General features: G+C 41.0%; 1 protein-coding gene across 3 annotated transcripts in view; it reads left to right on the top strand.

Annotated features, from left to right (window-relative positions):
- LOC134211119 (titin-like) overlaps positions 1-25,854 on the top strand; it is a 41,910-nt gene extending 16,056 nt beyond the window's left edge. For 2 of the 3 annotated variants that reach the window (XM_062687749.1, XM_062687751.1), the window contains exons 4-10: positions 5,782-10,605; positions 19,984-20,075; positions 20,721-21,089; positions 21,151-21,297; positions 21,367-21,516; positions 24,732-24,801; positions 24,860-25,854. In XM_062687749.1, coding sequence (XP_062543733.1) covers positions 5,782-10,605; positions 19,984-20,075; positions 20,721-21,089; positions 21,151-21,297; positions 21,367-21,516; positions 24,732-24,801; positions 24,860-24,933 — 5,726 coding nt within the window. In that variant the 3' untranslated portion in view covers positions 24,934-25,854. The remainder of the gene's footprint in view (positions 1-5,781; positions 10,606-19,983; positions 20,076-20,720; positions 21,090-21,150; positions 21,298-21,366; positions 21,517-24,731; positions 24,802-24,859) is intronic. The other variant, XM_062687750.1, reaches the window with a different exon arrangement.
- Positions 25,855-26,214: the final 360 nt, after the last annotated feature.

The following is a 26,214-nucleotide window of genomic DNA, read 5'->3' as shown; positions in this document are numbered from 1 at the left end:
TGGTTTAAAAAAAATCACAAGGCAAGGTAGTTTGTATTGCTACAAAGTGTATTTGAAAGACCGCTTGAGAATAGATTCTGGTTTGGAAAATCACAAAGCGCGTCTGGAAGACCGCTGGAAATTGGATTCTGATTTGGAATTTGAATTTCAAAGCACAATTTTCCAGTGGATTTTCAAGAAAGTCACAAACCATTTTCAAGTGGAAATTTGCAGCTTACTTTGCGGTACGTATTATCGCAACCAATTTTTTGTGCTTTTTAACCCTCTCGGGCCCAAGGGGTCATATATGATCCCAAAAGAAAAATGGTTGTATAAAATCGCACGATATATAAAGTGAACACTGTCTTCAGCAAAATTGCTCAAAATTAACTCCCCTATCAGGAAAAAAATATCAGGCATGGACGATTAAGGCCTTGCGAAAACCTAGTATATTCTGAACACAGTGAAGCTCAGAAATAGAAAATAATCCAAACAATCCTTGAATTCAGGACTTGAGATCTACAGCAGCTTTTTACATAGCTTTTTTCGCTTCTTCACATCTCTGGGTCATCCAAATTGTATCTGAGTTCGAGACTTGAGATCTATAGCTGCTGAATAGCTTTTTTCGTTACTCAAGGTTCCTATATGCATTTCGTTATGTCCATTACATCACCTGGAAGGTCTACAGTTATCGTTAGATAGTTTTGGGATATTCTGGATCATCCAAATTGTCCTTGTTTTCGGGACTAGGAATCGCCAGGTGCTCAAAAGTTTGTTCTCGTTACTCAAAGTTTCGATATGCATTGAGTTGGATCCATTACATCTCCTGGAAAATCAGCAGATATCGTTAGACACTTTTGGGATGACACTGTCCTTGTGTTCGGGATTTGAGATCTACAGCAACCGAAAAATTTCCATCATTACTTAAAGTTTAGATATTCATTGAGTTGTGTCAATTACATCTCCTGAAAGATCAACAGATATCGTCTGATAGTTTTTGGATATTCTGGTTGTAGCTAGCAAGTTCTAATCGCCAGCACAGTTTGGATGATCCAGGTCACCACAAAATGACCTTATCATGTCTGTGGATCTCCTGAAAGATCCTGTGGATATTGTTCATTATATATCCGAGCTTTGCGTGACGAAAAAAGTGTGTCCGTATACTCAACAATACTCATTTGAACAATCTCGGTATATTATCTGTATATTATCGCATATTGGTACTTGGAAATGCCAGCTCGTTTTGCAGCAACTCTACAAACTTCCCAAACGAAGGACTTTTTGGCGAATTTTTCAACACTCTTCTTCCGAACTTCTGTAATAACGTCTAATCATAATGCTGCATTTTTAGATACCTACTCCGGCAACAGCTTTGTGTTCGGCTTTATCCCTTCTGTTACCAACCCCCCTTTTAAAAACGAAAATAAAAATCTTTTTGGCTGTAACTTTTTTGCCTTTCGACATTTTTTTCGCAACTTTCACCAAAAGAAGCGGAATTTATTCAAGTTTCAGGGGCGCTATGAATTTTTAAGACTGGCCACTTGATACCGGAGTTATTCCGGATTTAAAATGAGTGTTAGCTTTTGGCCAGTTGCCAGAAGGCATATTGCGGAAATGATTATTTTATATATTTTGAACAGAAACGACGCATAAACTATACAAAATTCGATCGGTCCGAAATATGGTCTGTATTCCGGAATAGGGACGTTCTGCCGTAACCTGTTACGGGGTCACTTTACGGAAATAGGCGAATACCATCATGCGACCCATCAAACTTCATGATTTCAAAAATTATGATATTCTATGGTAGTTTTGTACTTCCGTATTTGGAACCGGTAAACGGTCTTACCATGTACCGGTTCAAGGCACAATTTCGGGAAATAACCCCATCATGCGGCGTATCAAACTTCATGATTTCAATAGTTATGACATTCCATGGTAGTTTTGTACTTAATGGACCGTTTTTGAACCGATTGGAACCGGTAAACGGTTTTATCATGTGCCGGTTCAAGCGTCAATTTCGGAAAATAAGCCAACCTCATCATGCGGCGTATCAAACTTCATGAGCTCATAAGTTATGGCATTCCATTGTAGTTTTGTACTTCCTGGACTGTTTTTGAACCGATTGGAACCGGTAAACGGTTTTACCATGTACCGGTTCAAGGTACAATTTCGGAAAATAAGCAAACTCCATCATGCGGCGTATCAAACTTCAAGAGATCACAAGTTTATATCACAAAAGTGACCTCAGTGTTAGATTGATTAGGTTTATTTTTTATACGGGCATGAACTATTTTTAAGGGTTGCTCAGATCGTTCTTTGAAATCTTTTTTTTCATTTTACAAAGAAGAAATATTCCTAAATAAATACAGAGGTTAGACAAAAAGGTTGAGATAGGAAATTTTTTTGGCGAAATTCAAATCAGCAAAACATTGCGTAGAATAATACGATTTTGATCAAACCGGAACTATCAGAAGCAGACACTCTTCTGTCTATTCCATTGCAGATCGGTCTTCTACCATCCGAGATGTTCCGGGTTTTTCGAGGGTAGGTTCAAAATGCATTTTTTTACCGCTTGTTATTTTATTAGACATTTACCTTCATCATGTTTTATGCTTTCTCCAGAGACAAGGATTAATATGCCGATCAATGCTGGCTGTAGATCGAGAATCTATTATTCAGAGATTTGGCTACGGGAACATGAAACGATAACAGATACGAATAATGCGAATCTAACTTCATGGGCTTGATTACAGAAACTGTTCCAGGATGATAGTGTCTACTACCACACGTATAGGAGGTTCCAGGGGCTTTCGAGAAGTGGCCGGTTTTGGAACCATCTGGAACTATGCATATATAGGTGTCAAATTATTTTTTTTTACAAGACGATGAATAAAGAATCTATATTTAAAATACATTTTGAGAACCGTAAGACTAACTTGTCAATTTGACATCTGTTCAGGGTGTATGGCCAATTCCGGACCATTTTCACAGAAATGGTCATATTCTGCGTATACCAAACGGATTTTCGATCTGCAGCCAGCATTGGTCGGCATATTAGTTCTAGTTTTTAGGGAAAGCATAAAACATGATGGTAGTAAACCTCACATAAAATGACATGCAGCAAAAAAAAAAAACACATTTCAACATACTCTTGAAAAACCTAAAACATTTATTTATTTATTTTTTGCGGAGGGTCCGCAAATCGTCCTCCACCTGATCGATCCACCTTGCCCGCTGTGCACCTCGCCTTCTTGTTCCCGTCGGATCGTTGTCGAGAAACATTTTCACCGGATTACTGTCCGACATTCTGGCTACGTGCCCGACCCACCGCAGTCTTTCGATTTTCGCGGTGTGAACGATGGATGGTTCTCCCAACAGCTGATGCAACTCGTGGTTCATTCGCCTCCTCCACGTACCGTCCGCCATCTGCACCCCACCATAGATGGTACCCAACACTTTCCTTTCAAAAACTCCTAGTGCGCATTGGTCCTCCACGAGCATCGTCCAGGTCTCGTGTTCGTAGAGAACTACCGGTCTTACAAGCGTTTTGTAGATAGTCTGTTTGGTACGGCGGCGAACTCTATTCGATCGGAGCGTCTTACGGAGTCCAAAGTACGTACGATTTCCAGCCACTATGCGCCTCCGAATTTCTCTGCTGGTATCGTTATCGGCGGTCACCAGTGAGCCCAAGTACACGAATTCTTCAACCACCTCGATTTCGTCACCACCGATAGAAACTCGTGGTGGGTGGCTTACATTGACCTCTCTTGAGCCTCTTCCTATCATGTACTTCGTCTTCGACGTGTTGATGACTAGTCCAATCCGTTTAGCTTCGCTTTTCAGTCTGATGTAGGCTTCCTCCATCCTCTCAAAGTTACGTGCCATGATATCAATGTCGTGGGCGAAACCAAATAACTGGACGGACTTCGTGAAAATCGTACCACTCGTCTCAATCCCTGCCCTCCGTATTACTCCCTCCAAAGCGATGTTGAATAGCAGACACGAAAGACCATCACCTTGCCGTAACCCTCTGCGCGTGTCGAAGGAACTCGAGAATGCCCCTGAAACTCGAACTACGCACATCACCCGATCCATCGTCGCCTTGATCAACCGTATCAGTTTATCCGGAAATCCGTATTCGTGCATTAGCTGCCATAGCTGGTCCCGATCGATTGTATCATATGCGGCTTTGAAATCGATAAATAGATGATGTGTGGGTACGTTGTATTCGCGGCATTTCTGCAATACCTGACGTATGGCGAACACCTGGTCTGTGGTAGAGCGTTCACCCATAAGTCCCGCCTGGTACTGCCCCACGAACTCTCTTGCAATTGGTGTTAGTCGGCGGCATAAAATTTGGGAGAGTATCTTGTAGGCGGCGTTCAGCAATGTGATTGCGTGGTAGTTGCTGCAATCCAGCTTATCAACCTTTTTGTAGATGGGACACACGATACCTTCCATCCACTCCTGCGGCAGAACCTCGTCCTCACAAACCTTGGTAATCAGCCAGTGCAACGCTCTAGCCAGTGCCTCACCACCGTGTAGTTGGTCAACTCCAGGGGCTTTGTTGTTTTTCAGCCGGCCGATCTCCTCATGGGTTTCCTGGAGATTCGGAGCCGGAAGTCGCATGTCCTACGCGCGTGCTCCTAGGTTCATTACCATACCGCCACAGTTGTCTGCCATATCGCCATTTAGGTGTTCTTCGTAGCGCTGCCGCCACCTTTGGATCACCTAACGCTCGTTTGTAAGGAGGTTCCCGTTTATGTCCTTACACATATCGGGCTGTGGCCCTTACGTGAACGGTTCAACTTCTCATAGAACTTTCGTGCGTTATTAGCGCGGTGCAGTTCCTCCGTCTCTTCACGATCTCGACCTTCCTGCTGGCGCTTTTTCCTCCGGAAAATCGAATTTTGTCTGTTCCGTTTGTACCGTCCCGCCCTCGTGCGGTGTTGCAGCAATCTCGCCCAAAAACCTAAAACATCTCCGGTGTCAAAGGCCAGTCTAAGGTTATGGCTAGGGACAGAATACTAGAAGAATGTCTGCGTCTGATGGTCCTGGTTTTGTCAAAATCGGATTATTCTATGCAAAGTTATGCTGATTTTAATTTCGACAAAATCTTGCCTATCTCATTGCTCAACCCCTGTAGTATGAATTCGTGTGACCGTATCGTGAGTCTTTCGGTTCCTTAACATCAATATTAATGTTCAAGTATCAAGATTTAAATATGTTAAACATTAACAAACATGATTTCGACCCTGTAACACTTCACGTCAAATGAGCCTTCCAAATAAACGAACGATTAACGATTAAAAGACGGCCTTACTGTTGAGGTCGAAATACGTATCTGTCAAGATACAATTAAGTGGTGGAATTCAATGGGATTGTATAAACTCGTCTTATGACAAGTGAAGACATTCCACTAAAAAGCTCAAAATAATTTTCTTATCGATTAAAATATGATTTCATGATTTGCCATAACTGTTATCTACTGCCTATGAATATGATTATGCCATTTATTTGTTCCTTTGTATATTTTATTATATCGATGGTAAACAATGTTTTATATAGTGACTCAATTTCATTACTCGATTATAATACATTATTGAAATAATTCCCAATGTTTCAACAATTTTCTAACAATGCATGCGTTGTCGATTAATTAACAAATCTGTTATTAAAAGCTTGTGTATACTCCCACTTTAGGTTAATACTTTTTTAACGTTTGAAAACTTCCTTCACCCTGTTGTGTTATTTGTTGAGTTTTTTTTTCGTTGGATACCCATTCCTATTTTTTTCCAGGACAACCGATCGCAAATGGAGAGAACGGTGCACCAGTTTCAGTGGGACCAGTGTCCAATGGTAGCGCAAGTGCTAGCTTCAACCACTCGGTTCAGGCGGAAATCAGCGTTGATTATCAACAGCTGGTCACGAAATCTGAATCACCCCCCGCAACGACAGACTCTAGAACCACAGCTGAAGAACCGGTGACTGAACATACCGGTCCAGTAGAGCAGGGCAATGATGAAGCTAGTAGCGTAACCGAAGCGACCAACGATAAAGAACAAGTGCAACCCGAATACGACCCTGCTATCGAAAAGTTAGTTGACGGAATCGTAGTACAGAAGGTTGTGCAACTTAACGAAGAGGCATCGACCAGTGAGAATATTGAGCGAGTAGCTAGTGAAGTGGTAGAAGAAGTTCTACAGGAGGCCGAGAGTGAGATCAACGAAGCTGCCGAAGCTGCAGCTGTTAAACTGGTGGAGAAAGTAGTAGAACAAGCGGAAGCTGCAGTGCTTGCTGTAGAAATTCCGGAAGTTCTAGAAACACATGAGGAAGAATCGACTTCTCCTAATGCAACATATATATCCAAAGAAGACCAATCTATAACGTCTGTTGAAGAGCCTGTTTCTGTACCAGAGTCAGTGCAATCTGTCGAGGTAACGCATGAAACTGTGGAGCATGTGGAACCAGCATCGGAACAAGGCACAGATACATCAAAAGCAGTTACATTCGCTGAGACCATAGCTGTTAACATTTCCAATGAACTAACCGAAACGCAACCAGATAAAATTGATACAACTATTGTTGATGGCTCAGTAGATATTGAAGTAAAAGGAATTGAAGAACAGATTTCGGTGCAAAATAATGTTGTTGAAGTTGTCTCCAATGATACAATCTTAGTTCAAAACTTATCAGGCAGTGTGGTTGAACCAGAAATCGCAGAAAACATCATCTCCACTGAACAAAATAATATATCATCTATATATGAAAAGGCTGATTTTGTTTCACTCAACAATACAGTTGATAAACTTCAAGAAAACGTTATTCCAGCTGAGGTTGAAATTACGCAACAAATTTCTATTACAGAACCGGCCAATGCTATTGAACAGTTCATTGCATCAGAGAAGAGTGTTTCATACAAGTTCGACGAACCAATATTGCCTCAGATTACAGAATCCAAGGTTGAGCAAGAAGACAACACTATTGAAATACCAGTCTCTGACGAAGCAACCGCTGAAGAAGTAGTTGAAGTGTTGAAGAGTGTTGCTTTTGCTGACGATGTTGTTCAAACAATTCTTGAAACAGATCAAAAGGCTACTGATGTAGCAACTGAATTGGTGCAAGAAACTATAGTTGATAGTAAACCTTCAGAAACAATTCCAATAGAGCAAACTGCGCTAGTTGCTGACGCAACAAATATAGTAACCGAAGCCGAAACTGCTTTGGAAGCCATTGTCAACGCTGAAAAAGTTAAAGACACTATAAAGGGTGTTACGTTCGATGATGAAGTGATTGTTGTTGATGCTCCAATATCAGCAGAGGTTGAAACAATAACCGATACTTTGGTCGACGCTGAAGAAGCAACTATCAAAGCATTGGCGGAAGCAATCGACCAAGAAGCGGAGGACATTGGAGCTGTTGCCGAGGGACTTGTTAATGAAGTTCTTGATGAGATACAAGAAATTGTTAATGAGAAGGAAGTATTGGAACCGACTCAGGCGCCAAGCTACGATCCGGTTACCCAAGTTCTAGTTTCTTCTTCTGATAATGAGGCTGTTGTTGAATCCGAACCAAAATATTCTGAAGAAAAAACGAATGAATCTTCAGATTCTTTTGAAAATGAGACCTCATTTACCGTAGAAGTCGACGCGGAAGAGGCAGTCATCAAAGCATTAGCGGCGAAAATGGAAGAAGCAATTTCCCAGCAAGCTGAAGAGGCCGAAGTTGTAGCCACTGCCGAGGAACTTGTAAATGAAGTTCTAGATCAGGCTCAAGAAATCGCAAAGGAGAAAGGAGCTCTGGAACATGTTGAGGCTGCTAGTCACGATCCGGCCATACAAAAACAAGTAGATGATGCACTGATCGATGGTTTTGCATATGATGCTGACGATAAAAATAATTCAAGCGAACAGTCTTCTGCAGAAGAAGTTGTGGAATCGATTTCGATCAAGGAAGTCAATTCCGAGTTGAACAGCGCACCTTCTCAGCAAACAATAATTTCAGAGAATGATGTAGTTCAACCGGCTGAATCTGTTAATTTGTTGGTAGAACCAACAAGTGAAAAGATCGTTGACAATGCTGTTGAAGTGGCAGAATCTGTGTTACCATTGGTGTCAGAAGTTAACACTACGGTTATTCAAAACAACTTTTCAGATGAAAATGATATACAGATAGAAAAAGAGAATTCAATTGGTAATGCTGGACAGCTGGTAACTGTTGATCAATCAATCATAATTGAGACACCACTTAGCAATGAGCCGTCAAAAGATGTAAAACTAGAAACAGGTCTAACCACGGAAACATCTGTTGATCCCATAAAAGAAGAAAAATCTTATGCTGAATTATCTGATTCTGAAGCTGAGAAAATTGGTGAAAATTCATCTTTCCAGGAGAATATTATTTCGCCAGTTGATATAGTTGAGAAAGATTTACCCGTTGCTGAAATCGTGGAAGTAGTTTTAGAAGGAGCAGCCGCATCCGACGCACCCGATGTCGTTGAAGATCAATCTATTATTATTTCAGATACCACTACTTCCGTATCTGAGGCGAGTGAAAACGACACACCTCAAGCACAACAAAAAGATATCCCAATTATTGGTGAAATACAGGAAAAAGAACCACTCGTGGAACCTTCTGCATTTGTACAAGTAGAGTCAGTGAACGATAATGTCGGCTATGTTGAGAAAAAGGTATCTGAAGTGGTGGAAGAAGTAAAACAAATAGTTCAAGAGGATAATGCAAATACTTCAGAAAATGAAGTAGAACAGGTTATCGAATCCGTTGAGGCAGCTGATGTTATTGATTCTAAGCTAGTTGGAAGTAAAGTTGAACATGAAGATGAAGCTCAAACGACTGAGACGGTAAAACCTGATGCTCTAACAATTGAAAATCAAATAGAAAACACACCTAGCGAAGATATTGAAACTGTCCATGTGCTAAAAGAATCCCAATTTAATGAGACAATTCCAACAGCAAACATACAAACTGAAAAGGTGGAATCCAGCGTTGAAGTCGAACCAAGCAACGAAACAACGAAAGAAGTTGTTTTTGAACAAACATTTGTTAAAGATGTATCAGCAGAAGTATATCAAGAAGTTTTGGGTGCTGGAGATGATACCACATTAGAAAAGACAGCAGCCACAGAAGATGCAAATACAACAAATGAAGTTATTGAAACTGCTCTTGTACAGAAAGATTCACAGTCTAATGAGACAGCACCAACCGAAAATATACAAACAGAAAAAGCAGAAGCCATCGTTGAAGTCCAACCTAATATCAATATAGTGGTAGAGGATATTTCTGAAACCCAATCTTCTGTTGAAGATGGTTTAGAAAAAGTGTTATTGAAAGTAGAAAACGATGCCATAACTGAAACAACAACCACTGCAGATCAAAGAGAAAATGCCACAAACGTAGTTAGCGAAACTGTTTCTCAACCGAAAGACTTAAAAGTCACTGACACAGTTCCAGCAGAAAATATACAAACAGAAAAGATAGAAGCCATCGTTGAGGTTCAACCAAGTATCAAAATAACGGAAGAAGTTTCTTCAGAAAACCCGTCTCCTGGTACAGATGAATCAGAAGTAGTAGTGAATCAAGTAGTTCTAGATACTGAACATACCTCCACAACGGAAGGAATTACAGCTCTGAAAGAAAAAATAGTAGTTCTAGATACTGAACATACCTCCACAACGGAAGGAATTACAGATCTGAAAGAATTACAATCTGATGACGCTATCCCAACTGAAAATATACAATCAAAAACGGTACAAGCTATCGTTGATGTTGAACCAATTGTCGACTCGACGTTACAAGAAAAAGTTTCTGAAAAACCATCTCCTGTTGAAATTGAATCAGCTAATGTACAATCTGTTCTGGATGCAGAAAATAATACCACAACCGAAGCGCCAACGACTGCAGAAGGTCAAATAGAAAATACAACTAACGAAGTTAGCGAAACTGTTCCTGAACCGAAAGAATCAAAATCTAATGAGCCAGTGGAAAATATACTAAAGGAAAAAACAGAACTCATCGTTGAAGTTGAAACTAATATCAAAGCCGCAACAGAAGCATTACCTCAGCAAGATGCTGCTGGAGTTGAATCTGAACAATCCCACACTGATCAAACAATCGATTTACTTGTGGAAACAGAAACGAAGAACGATACTCTGGAATCAGGTGATATTGATAGTAAGAAACTTGTAAATGAAACAGTTTCTCTAGAAGATGCTTTAGTTCAGCCTGTAGAAGCTAAAGAAATTGCTGGAGAAAAAGTTACTCTTCTTGACGAAAAAATAGAAAATGCTTCGCCAAACTCAGATGCCACAGTGGAAACAGTTGAGGAGCATGTCCCAGAAGTAACTGTATCTACGACGAATGAACAGGAGGAGCCAGCTGGAGTTGTTCCAGAAAAAAATATTATCACAGAAACACTGCATTCCGTGAACTCAATTGAGCCTGTAATTTTAAGTAGTGCTGATGCATCAGTTGAAGTAGTATCCATCAGTGAGGCTCGTGGGCATTCAGAAGAGCCAACATGTGAGCCATCAGAAGCAGAATCGTCCGCTCGTGGGCCCATTATTGAAGAAGTACTCGATGAAGCAGTGGAGGCCTCAGAGGAAGGTACAGCTAGTGAAGAATTTGTAGTTAAGGTTGAAATAGAAAAACCAGACACTTCTGAACTTATCTCAGAAGTAATTGACGATCGTGATTCTAGTCCAGTTAGTGCTCCAGAAACAGTGTCTTCGGCTCTGAGCGTTATTTCTGAGAAGCCGGAGGATACTGAGCCTACTGCAGTTAGACAACAAGATAGTGAGGCAACTAATGAACAGGTAGGAAGCACTGGTCACCAAATAAAAGAGAAACTAGATCAAGGGTCCCAAGAAGCACTGGTTGAACGCACGTTGACTGAAGCTACGGCTGTGGCAACTGAAATCGAATCAATCGTTGATCATCTCATAACTGAAAAGATGCATGCCATTCCGACTGAATCTAGCAAAGATATAACCCAAGACAAACCTCAAACCGAAGTTCTAAGTGAACCAGAGAAGTTAGCTTCTACCGCCGCAAAGGTGGTCGGAGGCCTCGTTAGTGAAGAGATTGTTTCGGTGACGAGCAGCGTAACGTTATTGGTCCCTGCCAGTAGTTCCTGTCCAACCGAAGCTAACAATAGAATTAACCAATTGAACACGCCATCTGATACTAATCAACCCGAACCTCCCTTGGTTGAATCACCACCAACCGCATTGCCATCTTCATCTCCCGCTGTTGATCCAAACTCATCAAAGAAAGATCAGGAAGATAATTCGATCGTTAGGGATGCACTACTCAGCAATCTAAATTCTACCGTAGTTGAGGGAACGCCGGACGCAGTTCAACACTCTGCAACCTCAACCGAGAACGTTAGGTCCTCAATCAGCACCATTAGCACCATCAGCACCAGCTTGCAACAGTATCCTGAGGCACCCAGCAGCAGTAGAGCAGCCCTCATTGACCAAGTACCGACCAGTGTCAGCAACGTTACTAATCCCAAATTTCTTACTCTGAATCTAGTTAACTATACTAGTCCTAGTGGTAGTAGTGGTAACAATAGCAATAGCTCAGCATCCGCTTTGATTCAATCTCGCACTGCTGACGGCGCCACCGCCGTCGCCTCGGATGGTAGTGAGCAACTGATGGAACTCGATCTGTTGCGTAGGAAACTGGATGAAACGGAACAGGCCATGACCAAGATAATCGCCAATATGGGTGCCATCCCGAAGGGCCAGGTTAGCTGAATTTGTTTTGTTTTTTAAATTGTCCCTATTTATTTGATTCCTTGTTAGAGGTATAATGACACCCAATTCGAGTTTCGTTACTGCGTAGTTTCGTTAGCTGCAATGATTTTTGTAGAAAGTTGTTTTTACCGTTTGGTGCGTTACATTTTATCCCCTTGTTTTACGTACCCTGATCGTAACTATTAAGTGTAAACCTCGTTGTGCAAAAACGTTTTAGTTTAGTTAAAGTTAAATGGCGAATGAAACTTGTTTGTGAAATTATCGTATGCTGGAGAAGAGTTTAAAAGGAAACAATAAACGAATCTTAAATGTGACTGCAATTTGGTTAATCGAACATCATTGGACACTTTAACAGAGTTCGGTAGATAGATGCTGTACGTTTTCTTGAATATCCATTATTAACTTTTTCAATTATTTTTCATTCTTGTAACAACTGCATACTTTTAGCCAGCATTTTGTTCTAAATGTGATATTCATTCTATAAAATTCAGTCGATGGAACTGATATTTGAGCTTGAGCCAGTGTTTCGTCTAATAAACTCGGTTCGAATAATAGACTATAAAACGGCTTTCACTTTCACTCACGTAAAGGCTGTATTTCCACTCCAAAAACGAACTTTTTATATGACGCCTGGAGACCTATAGTGTTATATATCAATAAACTTAGTTCGACGAGTTGAAATGATGTGTGAGTGTTTTTTTTTCTCAAGTGTTGAAAGTCTTCAAAAACCTGCGCCACAGACACCTGAGTAAATGCACAAGGCGAACAGGGTTGAGCCTGCTCGACCTGCTAAAAATGTGCCTTCCGGAAATACAGAAGATGTTAGTCAGATTCTTTACCCTCTCCCTTGCATTGCTCCCCGAGGACACGGGATGTTGCGACTACTTCGGGGGTCTGTGCTCATGCACTGGCGGTGCAGGTTGGCTGTTCGAGTGCCAAGGTCGGTCCAACGATTCCGGTTGGCAATAGCCTTCCGGATACATCTCTGCTCTGCGATGATGTCCGCCCTTGGGGAGACATTCTTCTGCGTTCTTCCGCAAACCTCGGGCAACCGAATTTATGTGCCTTAGAGTCTCCTCTACATTGCTACACGCCAGGCAGAATGGCGAAAAAACGTATGGCCACACCGGTGCAAATATTGGCAGAAACAGCCGTGTCCTGAACTGTGTGAGGCAAAAGTTCTCCTCTACATGCTCCCTGTTTACCCACGTCGACACATTGAGGATGTGCCGGTGGATCCACCTTCGATTATTTGCATTGTCCCACTCCTGCAGCCATTTGACCAAAGAGTCCAGTCTCCCCGACTTCTCCATACTTATGGTACCTTTCCATTGGTAGCCCTCGATATCATCTGCTAGTGGGATCATTCCGGCGATAACACAAGCTGCCTCCGAAAAATTAGTTCAATTCGCACTCGCGACTCGGATGGCCATTAGATGAAACAAGCTGTTCAAATTTCTGCGGGTACGTTTCATCATGAGCACAGGATGGAACTCCGTACCTCGGTATCGAGGATGCTACTGCTGCCAGAATACACCTACGAGACGCCTCTAGCCTAGACGCTAGATGTCTCAGCGTCCGCACCGACGGTAATACGTGCCCTTTGATAGTAATCTGCATCCGCTGAATCATTTTGCATTTGATGACCAGTATCGCTTTCGTTTGGTGGTGAACCAGCTGCAGCTTGACTCTATTTTCCTGGTTTCTACTGCGTTTGTCGTCTCCGTCACGAGCATTTCCACCTCTTCCAAAGACTCATCGGTTACCGTTAGGATGACATCATCCACGAATCCGTAAATCTTCAGGCATTTGGGCTACTTCAGCGTTGGCACTCAGTTGTACATCACGTTGCAAAGCTTTGAATCGAGTATCGAGTAACCCTAATCGATTTCTGCCTCGAATTCTTATCGTAAACCAGAATCTGCTTCTGGAAGTTTCTCCTAAGGATCTTACACATGAAGTCGGGGATCCGTGCGCTGGTACTATTAATGGCGTTTTTGATGTCAATCGTTACTACCGCACAGAATCGGTTGCCGCACCTCTACTTCTTAGATGCTCTCTCTCTCTGCAAATTCAATGAATGTCCTGGTTGTATCCACCGCCGATCTGTCTTTTCGGAGTCCGAACTGATTTTCCGATAAGCTGGTCTCACTTTCCGTGAACTGCGCAGCCTTTTAAGGATAATCCTTTCCAGAAGCTTCCACAGTGTTGCCTGTTGGGCCTATACGATGCTGGATTCCCCGGCGGCTCCCCTGGTTTTGGAAGCAGCACCAGTTTCTTGATCTTCCACTTATTCAAAAAAAAGGCCATCTGCTAGGCATTTCTGCAGCACCATCCTGAAAAAAAAACCTGAAGACGCCAGTATCGCAATTTTTAGAGGCACGTTTGGAATTCCATACGAACCCGGAGCTTTCTTTATCTTCCAAACCTTGCATACCTGGAATGGTTACTCGGTCTTAATCTCCATACGGTGTAGGTGGCCAGGGTCACATGCTGCTGCTGGGAAAGACTATGATCTTTAGCTTATCTGCACACATTTGTGCTGGCATCGCTGGACCCCTGAGCTTCGCTGTTATGATACGATAAGCGTTGCCCCTAGGATCAGCGTCAGCATCATGGCATAGCGTTTCCGTTAGCTCATCTGCATCAAGGTTTATAGCGCCGCTGTCTGCTCGTACTATCGGTATTCGTGTTCCAACACTTTACCGCATCTCCATTTCATGATCCTCACCAGCGACGGACTGGAGAATGTTACGTCGATGATAGACTCCCTGCCATCTTTGCGAAATATACTAACTAATTGCCTCAAGCATTAAAATCGCCTCCGATTATTACCGATCTTCGGTCGGTCAGCTTCTCCGTGAGTGCGTCCAGTATTCGATTATACTGCTTCAGAGTCCACCTTGGGGGTGTGTAACAGCTACACACAATTACCCCGTTAGTTTGGCCGACTACGATACTTTCGTTTGAGCTGTCTACCCCCTCTTGGATAGGGAATCTGCCCATCTCTTGGATAGCCACAATCCCCGTTGAGTCCGCTACCCAGTTGCCGTTATCAGAGAGGATCCGATACGGTTCAACAATAATTGCCACGTCGTACATTCCCAAGTAACATTTTAAGTTTTATAACGATCTTGAAGACCATAATTTACTCTACAAGAGTGTTATAAAACCAAAATGTTACTAGGGTTGCTTCTGTTGTCGACTGTCACAACAGTTGTTGTGCGGTGTCGCAATGATTGAGATTTATCTGGATGATGTTCACCAATCCTGGGCCGCCATCGCCTTCTTGTATGCAGAACATTGAAGCCATCCGTCGTATACTAACTTTCTGCCGTCCCTTACAAAGTGTCCTTCTTCATCACATGTCCTACATATACTGGATCTGTCCAGGCCTTTGCAGTTTCGCACTTGGTGGTCAAACGCCTTGCATCGCTCCATTTGAGAGAGAATCTCAACGGACACATCGACCATAGCCAACCTCCTCCATTTTGTTGTCAGCCTCTGCCGGTAATCATATCGCTGGTATTTGTGTACCTTTGTGTACCACCGTCTAATCTCCTCAATCGAATCATCATCTACACTTCCCCCACCTTGTATTGTGAGGCCAATGATGTATATGAATTGTATACTTGATACAGCTCATGATTCATGCATCTGCGCCACACACCATTTTCTAGTTTCCTTGTAAGTATTGTACGCAGCACTTTTCGCTCGAAAACCCCGAAAGCTCGCCGGTCAGCATCTTTTAACGTCCATTCTTCATTACCATAAAGGGCCACTGGTAGAATCAGAGTTTTGCATAGAGCAAATTTTATTTCCGTCTGCATGTTGTGGGACCTAGGCTGGTTACGTAATCCGTAAAAGGCCCTATTCGCAGCAGCAATACGTATTTTCACTTCACGGGAAACGTCATTGTCACATGTCACAAGCGTTCCAAGGTAAACAAATTCTTCAACAACCTCAACCACATCCCCATCAAGCACTACCTCAGCACCAACACCATAAATCGAGAGTCGGTCATCGTCGTTTGCCGTGACCAGTAACCATATTTAGAATCTCACCGATATTAATCCTGATGAACCGGTTGGCCGCTTTGGTAGGGCTGCTTGCAGACACATGTGACTTTTTATAGAGGGTTAACAAAGTCCACTGTCAAACCCCACCCACATCCTAGGCAGGTCCCCTATCTCGCAGTGGTTATGGGGAGAGGTCGTCAAGTCCTTGGACATAGTCTCTGCTAGCAACAAGTTGCAATCGACTGTCCAATTGAACAATTTGTTTCACATTTCGTGTGTAAAAGGCTGGCCCTTATCCCCATCTATGGGGTCATTCTGAGAAACAAGGACTCGATTATATTATTATTTGTACTAGCTTTCTTCAGGAAGGAGATTCTCTATAGAGATACTTGATTTGGACTCCTACACATTTTGCACCCTCTTGGAGACATTTTTACGATTTCTGATCTAAAATAAATACCGCCACAATTTCCCCACTTGCTTCAAGAATATATGATTACTCTTCATTCGTTTGACCAGTTTTCTGTGCGAAAATAACGATTTTTAGATGAAATGTTAATGAAATCAGTTTGGTCAAGAAGACAAGCGATACAATGCGTTACGCTTCCAAGCATACATCACTAAAAATCTCAGAACGTACACAATAAGTTCATATCGAAATTTAAAAAAAACACAGGAATCTTCTCATTGATGCATGCCAATTGAAAGATAAGGCTTTGCTTCGGGAGGGAGGAGACCTAATTAAAAAAATCGAGCCTTTGTGCAAATTGAAGACATAGTGTAAGCCGAACTTAAAAACTCTCTAATTCAATTCCAAAACCCAATTATTGCAGGAGACTGAAAGCCATTCGAAGCATGGATTCTAATAAGTCTTCCGGGGTCGATCACATACCAGCAGCGATACTCAAAGCTGAGTGTATTCTGTTCTGTTCTGTACTTTTCTGCAACATATGGGTGGCCATGGTCCCAGTGAAAGTCCCAAAAAAGGATCTGACTGTGTGCGACAACTGGCGAGGCATTATGTTACATTATGTGCATTGTTCTTGAAGTTCTGTGCAAAGTTATCTTAAATGTGATACAAATGAAGATAAACTCGTTTAACAATATGGCACTTTCAATTAAATGACCCTTTCCCTCAAACGATTCTTCTTCTCCTTCTTCTTATTGGCATTACATCCCCACACTGGGACAGAGCCGCCTCGCAGCTAAGTGTGCATTAAGCACTACCACAGTTATTAACTGCGAGGTTTCTAAGCCAAGTTACCATTTTTGCATTCGTATATCATGAGGCTAACATGATGATACTTTTATGCCCAGTGAAGTCGAGACAATTGCCAATCCGAAAATTGTCTAGACCGGCACCGGGAATCGAAATGGTCTTGCTTTGCAGCCGCGCGTCTTACCGCACGGCTAAGGAGGGTTCATCCCCCAAACGATTATTTCGGCAAAATGATCGGTTCTGCCGAGCGACATTTTCGGTCGAACGACATTTTCGTCCGTATGTCTTTTTCAGCCAAATGACTTTCTCCCAAAGAATGATATATTAGACCAGCGATTCTCAACTTTTTTCTTGAGAGGTACCTCTTCGAACTTATGCATTATTTGAGGTACCCCCAACTTTTTGCAATAAATGAAAATAAGCGTAACTCATAACATATATGAGAAATGGACCTGAAAACCTACGGAATATATGGCTCTCCATAAATTTTCCTGAAATTTTCATTACACCGTATGATTATAGCTCAAGCTTCCTACAAGACATTCATGTCTATTGGAGCTTTCCGCGCCTCTTGATGAGAGGCTTCCGAGCCTCTTAAAATAAGGCTTCCGATCCCCTTCCGAGCTTTCGAGCCACTTAAAAGAGGGCTTCTGAGCATCTTGATAGTACGCTTCCAAGTCTCTTGAAGAGAGGGTTCCGAGCCTTTTGAAAGAAGGCTTCTGAGCCTTTTGAAAGGAAGTTTCCGAGCCTCTCGGAAGAAAGCTTCCGAGCTTCTTGAAAGGAGGATTCCGAGAATGTTTCCGAACCTCTTAAAAAGACTTTCGGGCCTTTTAATAGGAGGACACCGGGTTTTTTTAAAGCAGGCTTTCGGGCCCCTTGAAAGGCGGCTTCCGGGCCTCTTGAAAGGAAGCTTCCGGCCTCTTGAAAGGAAACTTCCGGGCCTCTTGAAAGGAGATTCCTGAGCCTCTTTTTAAAGGAGGATTCCAAGGCTCTTGAAAGGAGGCTTCCAAGCCGCCTAAAAAGAGGCTTCCAAGCCTTTTGAAAGGAGTCTTCCAAGCCTTTTGAAAGGAGGCTTCCGAACCTTTTGAAATAAGGCTTCCGAACCTCTTGAAGGAGGCTTCCGATCCTATTGAAAGGAGTCCTCTTAGCCTCTTGAAAGGAGTCCTATGAGCCTATTGAAAGAGGCTTCCGAGCCTCTTCAAAGTAGGCTTTCAAGCCTCTTGACAGGAGGCTTCCGCCCTCATGAAAGAAGACTCTCAGGCCTCTGGAAACGAAGCTTTCGGGCCTCTTATATATAAAGGCTTCCGGGTCTCTCGAAAGGAGGCTTCCAAGTCTAATTAACCTTCCGGGACTCGCTTAGTCCTGAACCACTCATGTAGTATCGCCTACGTTGTGTACGACAAACGAGCTTTTCCAGGTAGTGTTTCTTTCCTTTTTCCCGAGCAGCACACATGTTGCACAAAAATTTCTGTGATCCATATGCAACCGAATTTAGTCACATAAGAGTTGCTGCAACCAAATCGAACTGGATTGTATAGAGGGTTAAATGAGGCTTCCAAGCATCTTAAAAGGAGACTTCCAAGCGTTTTCAATAAAGGCTTCCAAGCCTTTTGAAAGGAGACTTTTAAGCAACTTGAAAGGAGGCTTCCGAACCTAGTAGAACATTATACTTAACATATTATTCAACATTTTGTTTGGATTAGGTATATTGCACTGAAGTTTTTAAAATTTGTTTATTCGACGTTATGTCCTTTTGAGCTGTTGTCCACAGCCCTTCATACACTAAGCGGATTGTGGGGGCAGGATTCAATAGGCTTTCACTTACTATGATCCCCATGCATATGATGTACAAGACAATGTTTCGAAATAAAAAAAATCAATCAGTTTTATTGGAATTGTAATAAGCCATTACGTATTTTTATCCGAGGTACCCCCTAGGGCCAGCGAAGGTACTCCCAGGGGTACATGTACCCCAGGTTGAGTACCGCTGTATTAGACCAAATAGCTTTCGGTCTAGACGCATTCGGCCGAATGGATTCCGGCCAGACGACCCTTCTCCTATAGCATTGTTTTTTATGCATATTAGGATAACTTTTTTCATACTGATTATTACAACAATAGGATGTGGAAACCTATTATTGCAGCATTCTTTGTTGATCAGCCTTGATATCTCGGTATTCCGTGTACATGTCCCAAAAAGTGATACTGCAACAACAGGATCTTGGCACTACCGCAACAAAATGAAAAATGTCGATTTTCGATCGCATTTTCTCGAAAAAAAAAAGTTTTTTATTGGTTAACTAGAGACAGAAACAATAAATACACAATTATCAAGAAAGATGTAATACACAAAATCGATTATAAATTGATGTATCCAACTGAACTCACCCTCAGCAAAGAACATTCAAAAGAAAATTATAGTTTGGAATTACAACATCAAACAACATTCTAGCCCTCTCGTTGGAAGTATGAGATGTTCGAAATTAGTTATCGAGGAACTCACATTGCAGTCACATTAAGATTCGTAATTACTGAATTTTTGAAACTTAGTGTAATCGCCTTCTTAGAATAGTACCACTTAAACGGTACCACCACGTTATATGGCAAAGTGTTATACGAAAAGGGCATTTTTCTGGATATTTTTCATACCATTCATACTTTGAGACATTAAGCATTATTTTTCATGACGTTGACAACATAATTCTCTCTAACAGAAGTGTTTGGTTTTGACTGAAAATCTAGACCTTGTTTTACCTTTATTTTAGATATTACAAGCACTATGCAATCGAACAAAGTCACTAAAATATAGAGAATATACTTTAACTGGTTTCATTTTTTCTCCATATTTATCTGTACGAAAAAATCTACTACACACGAAACGAAACGTTAACTCGTAATGACACCACATCGTAAAACACGCAATTAACAATACACTCCTCTACAAACCTTACTACCCCAATGAACCACACGAATATCTAATTAACAGTCGTCACGGCTATTCAAGGTCTGATAAGCGCAGCAGATGAGCAGTTACTGAAAATAGATAGCATTAAAAAATCGGCGAGAAACTTAAGCAAGGTTAGAAGCATCAACAATTTCAGTGTTTTTTTTTTCTTGCAAGCCATCGTTTTCCTACTTTCGTTGGACTAATTGTCTGCACCTTTGTTAAACCTCTTAGTTCCCGAAGATGCCTAACGTTGCTCTGTAGTGATCGAAAGCATCCTATAATTTTGGCGTACTCACAAAAAGAGTCTACAGCTGGCAGTCTGTACAACAAATGCTATACAAATGGTATACTAATTCAAATTGAAGCATCAAAACAAATCAGCAACTGAAGGCTCTTCCTGACCCACGCAGCATTTTTAACACTCAGTAGTAACAGCTAGCTGGACTTATTTCTCTTATGTTAATAGAGTGAATTGATCTTTTGTTACCACTACTGATACACACTATAATCCAAAGTTCTTGTAATTTTATACATACTCACAATCGTACTTTGTTTACCTTAGCGATTTGATTTACACCTTTCTCTGTTTTTCTATTGATTGTTATGATTTCTGTATAAATAAAATTCAAAATTTGGATTGTTCTTCTCCTGTTTGGCATATTTTTGTTCTGCTTACGTTTTATGTGAAACGTGTTTTGGAACGCATATTCTAATAGCGATACTTTTGATCCTTGATTGATCTCGCACCCCCCGTCTCGGCCTGCCGAACTAAACAGGAAACAGAAGAAAAGGACAATACCGAAACAGATGAGAAGATTCCCGAGCAGAATGGTCACGTTTGTAAATCCGTAGACGATAGGAATACTGTAGAATCATCCGAGTTACAACAGCAGGAAGAAGTAGACGACGGCGAACCTCAACTTGAGCAGGTCGATGATGAAGAAAAGGTTCAACAACAGTTGGAAGTTGAGGAGGACGCTCCAAAGATTGAGCAGCGACATGAAACCGGTGCAGTACCGAAGAAACGAGAAGCCAGTGAAGATCGAAGCTCTTTGAAGGTGATACCCATGGAAAAGAAGGCTGCCTATGATCCAGGACAGCCGAATCGTCCTGGAACCCCAGTGCAGTGTATAACGCTGGATCCGGTAAGATATTTGTGTAGCAAACATTTTTATCGGGCAACTTCACATAATCTAAAACTTTCAGACAATCATCGAAGCCGATGTAGCGGAGTCCAAGTGCATTCTTCTAGATGCTGCTAAAGTGCCACAGCCGTCCAAGGTTACAATTCCTGAGTCAGAGCTTGCTATTGCCACGCTAGATTCTAGTCAGAAATCGAGTGAAGAAACGCCTGTAAGTATTATGACCTGTTTGTTTTTTGGAACATATTGAACACATTTTACTTTGCATTGCGAAATACAGTTCGACCTGAATCTGGTGGTAGTGTTCGAATCGCTATCAAATCTAAACCAAGGTCGAAGTTTGGAGGTCAACGTATTGTTAGGTTCTGAACCGACCACCCCGGTTATACAACCCTCAGCAGCGGCCCGAGTGGCATCACCAACGAGGGAGGTAAGGGGACTGTTGAGATTGACCAATGTCTTGTTCTGGCAGCTGCCATTTTGCACCAAGCACTGCTAAATCACTTTCAGCATAATTTCCGTGCCCAGCATTGTATGAAACAATGGCTTCCATTCCTTGACCTCCTCCAACGCGCATTGATGTTCGTTCTCGATGAGAATTTCCATGGCTGCATTGACTAACACCCATGTTGTATGTATTGTATTGTCAACTAATGATGAGAAATTCGTAGTTATCGTAGCAAAGCTACTTGAATTCAGTAACATACTCATTCCATCATTTAAACAAATGCGTATTGGCTTTTTTGTACTGATTGGCTTCGAAATTTCATAAATTCATTTTTCACAATAATTTCTCGCAAGTAATGCAAGTTTAAATCGCTTCAATCAAATATAAAGGAGAAGTTGGAACAGTAGACTTCTAGCACTTCGTCCTTCGAATCGAACACTTCGTTCAGAACGCCGCGCCGTTGCGCTGAGTGGCAGAGCAACATCATCAGCCAAATCGAAGTCGTTCAAATGCTCCATTATAAAATGCTACCAGAGCATGGTTTAGTACACGATCAATCGCACCTACCATAATTTCGTCGATTACGATGAGGAACAGTAGCTGAGATATAATTCATCCTGGCCCCGTTCCAGCGACTACACGAATGGGATCAGAAAAAAGTTCCGTTTTGCTGAACTCTGCACGTAAAAACTTCACTGTTCTACGATGTGGCCGAATAGTTTATTCAGAATTCTCCTGCGCTTAATGGCGCCCCAAACATATTCGACCAAGCTAATGGATACCAAATAAAGGGATTTTTGGAATTCGTTGACATGCATTTGGATGTTCTGGTTCTTGCCCGCTCTATTGCGGCCTTCAGTTCTTTACGCTGTTCATTCTTCCGCCAGGTTGTTTTAGTAATCTACTTTTGCTCCTAGTTTCGAAAACGGAATTATTGATTGCCGCCCACTGTTCTTGTACGCTGCCACCGTCCGGAACATCCGCTAATCGAGATTCAAGTTTTTTAACGAATAATTTCTTCACAGCTGGATCTTCTAATCGACGTGTGATGAATCACCGACCAAGCTTCTCCTCCCACCACTAAATCCGAACCATGCGTAGTCGGATCTCGCCAATAAGAAGGTGATGGTCAACCTTGATGTCAGCGCTGCGTTTACATCAGGAAAGCTTCGTCGCCATTTTCGGCTCTGATTTGATTTTTTCTGGTCGATTTGATTTTTGGTATGTCTATCAGGAGAGACCCACGTGACTATATGCGCTGGTCAAATGGAGAAAGAGCGATCCTCCAATCACTATGTCGTTTTGCCATATAATTTTGCAAACAGCTCACAGTTTTCGCTCATTTCTCCGAATCCATGGCGCTCCATGGCACGCTCATAGTATGAGTTGTTGGATATGATCATCGCATTGAAGTCGCCAATATAGATCCTGATATCACCCTTCGGAACTACATCCACGACAGCATTCAGTTCATTGAAAAAAATGATTGTCCAAACAAATTCTAGCAGGAATTGAAGAATGTTGAAGAAGGAATCTTCAGTATTTAATTTGGAAATTCCGTTCAGAAATTCCTTTACGAATTCTTTTAGAAATTTCTTTTGCAAGTTCCCTTAAGAATTCCTTCGGAAAATTCTTTGGAAATACTTATGGAAAATTCTACGGGAATCCCTTCAGGAATACCTATGGAAATTGTTTTAGGAATACCTTCGGAAATTGTTTTAAGAGAAATCATTGAGAAATTTCCTCAGGAATTCCTTGGAAAGTCCAAATTATTTTCGGAAATACCCATCGACGAAAATTCCTTCCGAAATTCCTTCGGAAATGCTTCGAGAATTCCTTTACAAATTCTTTGAAAACTTTCTTCCGAAATTCTTTTAGAAATATCTTTAGTGAATCCTTTAGGAATTCCTTTGTGTGTTTCATTGAAAATTTGTTTGGAATTCCTACGAAAAAACCTTTTAAAAATCCTTCAAGAATACATATGGAAATTGTTTCAAGAAAACCTTCCTAATTTTTTTAGGAAAAGTCCTTTCATGCATTTCTTTATTTATTCTTTCAGAAATTGCTTTAGGAATTCTTGCCGAAATTGAATAAGGGACTCCTATATTTTTAATGAACTGAAACAGCAATTATTTCAGTATTTCTCAAACAAATTCTTCTAGTAATTTCTTAATACATCTATACATAATACATTTGAAACTCTAGGAAGAAAATCTTGGAAATCTTCCGAAATTCCTCTTATATCTTCAGAATTTCACCCAGGAATTCTTGCGAAAATTCCTTCAGGAATTCCTTCGGACATTCTTCCGGAAATATTATTAGAAATTCTTTTGGGAATCAGATATTCATTCAGACATTCTTTTGGGAATCACTCAGAAATTAATCTAAGAGCTCCGTCGAAAATTCCATTCAAATTTCCGTTAGAAACCCTTCCGAAAATTCCTTTAAGATTTTCTATTTCATTCTTTAATAAATTTCTGGAAAATAAACCGTCCAACTAATTTCCTGCAACAATTTTGTACGGTTTTTACTAAAAGCAAAAGAAAGTTCTGAAGAAATGTCCAGATAAATTTACAATGGCCTCTTCAGGGGATTTTCCAAAGGAGTTAATGGCGTAAATTTCTAAATTATTCATAGAGCGGGTCTCGTCGAATTATTATTTTTTGGAAAGGGCTTCAAATCTGCCAGTTTCTCCTATTTGTTGAATGCATTAAGACGATATACACGAAAAGAGTTTAAATTCTTAATTATTTACTTCATATGCAATTAATGGCATATTATTCGGCAACTCGGCCGTACGAAAACCATTTTTTTCTCTATCTAGAGAGTAGGAGGTTGAGGGTTCGGGTCCCTCCAAGACACGTGGATTCTTTTTCGCAAATTTTCATATCAATTTGTCCATTTCGAAATATATGCTGTGCATATGCACACTGCACAGCCAAGGTACTTCATGTGGTTTTGCCACGATATTTCAAAATATTTTTCCTTTCTTCCTTATGTCCTATCTTACCATTCCTTAAATAGGAGATATAATCAGTAGGCTCAAACTTGTTGCCGATTCCGTTCTTGTAAATGTTTGCAACCGCTTTCCAGGACGAAGCGGGTATCATACTTTAATTAACATAATTTCTGGTAGATCAATAAATTTCCGTTTGAGATGTGAAAACTATTCTGAAAAATGTTCCTATTGGTTTTAGGTGGTGCTTAGCGGAATGATGAAACTGTCGTTAGTGAAGCTAGACGACAACGAAAATCAAGCTTCTGGCGGTATAAAAACACGATCTTCTGAACGACACGCTATTGACTTTTCAAATTCCCATTTTAGATGTCGTGCTGAGAGCCAAGGATCTGAAGAAAGGCGACCGATACGATGGCGACTTCGGCCCAAATGAAGAATAAGGCCAAAGCTTTAAAGCGGTCCAACTATGGAAACCCGCGAAATGTGGCAGTACTAATTTAAATAGTTAAACTGCGAGCCTGACACACGGTATTTGTACGAGCTCATATTTTTCTAGAACTGAAATTGAAAATACAAAGAGTACGGAAAGGGTTTTACTACAGGTCTTTTAGTAAACCAGTTTCTTTAATGACTGAGAATAAAAAAACGCGGGCAGCCGATAGAGTGGAGTGATGTATTAATGGAAGCATGTTCAACCGAGATGATCAAATTTACATTTGGTTTGCTTCCATGAGATATGAGTTGCACCTGGTAAATCCATATATTCATTAAGCACAAGCAAATCGGCTCAATTTTAGGACGTCTTTGGTCCACCCAAACTTCAGCTCAGATTTACACTAAATTGTAGGCTTACCAACGAAAGGAAATTCTAAACCTATTTATCCATTGTTACATTCGATGTGTAGAAAAATTGCATGTGTTTGAGAGAGTTATAAAACTAGACCGAAATTTCTTCCAATCGATCCATTGTTTCAGCTTACTATCATTATCTGTTGTTTCCAGCAGTCTGTTTTCTTGCTTAAGTTGATCAATCACTTATATTAGTTTATTTATATAGCTCAGACAACAATAGTATTTTATACCAGTCTCTTTTTTGTCCACATGTACTTATATATTGTTATACATCTTGTTAACGCTTTCGATGATTTATAGCCCGGGCGTCATCCGTGTAAACAGTCCTTTTTATACATTGTTACCATGATATAGCAGATATTCTGCCCATAAAAAGAGCAAACTTAATCATCGGAATAAAAAACGGTGTCGTAGATGAAACAATATAAAAAAGTTATAACAAGCAGCCAAACTATTGTAACAGAAAACTGATAAAATGAATAATAAAAAAGAACAAGTTAAAGCTTCCAGTTCTGTTGTTTTATTCAAACATTCACATTTTTTGTATGGAATCAATAATAATTCAGTAATGCTAGTAGTCCAATACAGTTGGATTTTTTCGTCCGAATTTATAATCCAAGCATAGGGTGTATGATGACTCCACAATTCGTAATTGTAGCTACATGTTAGATAAGAACTATTGTCGTTCCACAGAGAGCCTGCAAATCGAACTTGGTATCAAGTTTCCATATTCAAAATGCATGTTATGGGAGGCTTTCATTTTTCAAAGGGAATAGTGGTGGCAAACATATATAATGTCCGTTTAAACCCAACCTATACTGCCGCTAACCGCAAGTCATACTTATCTGTATATGGACGCCATATCCAGA

This window comes from Armigeres subalbatus, chromosome 2 (genome assembly GCF_024139115.2).
Source record: "Armigeres subalbatus isolate Guangzhou_Male chromosome 2, GZ_Asu_2, whole genome shotgun sequence".
In the NCBI taxonomy this organism is placed as follows: Eukaryota; Metazoa; Arthropoda; class Insecta; order Diptera; family Culicidae; genus Armigeres; species Armigeres subalbatus.
The sequence above is the reverse complement of the archived record's forward strand: the minus strand, read 5'-3'. Positions and strand labels throughout refer to the sequence as shown.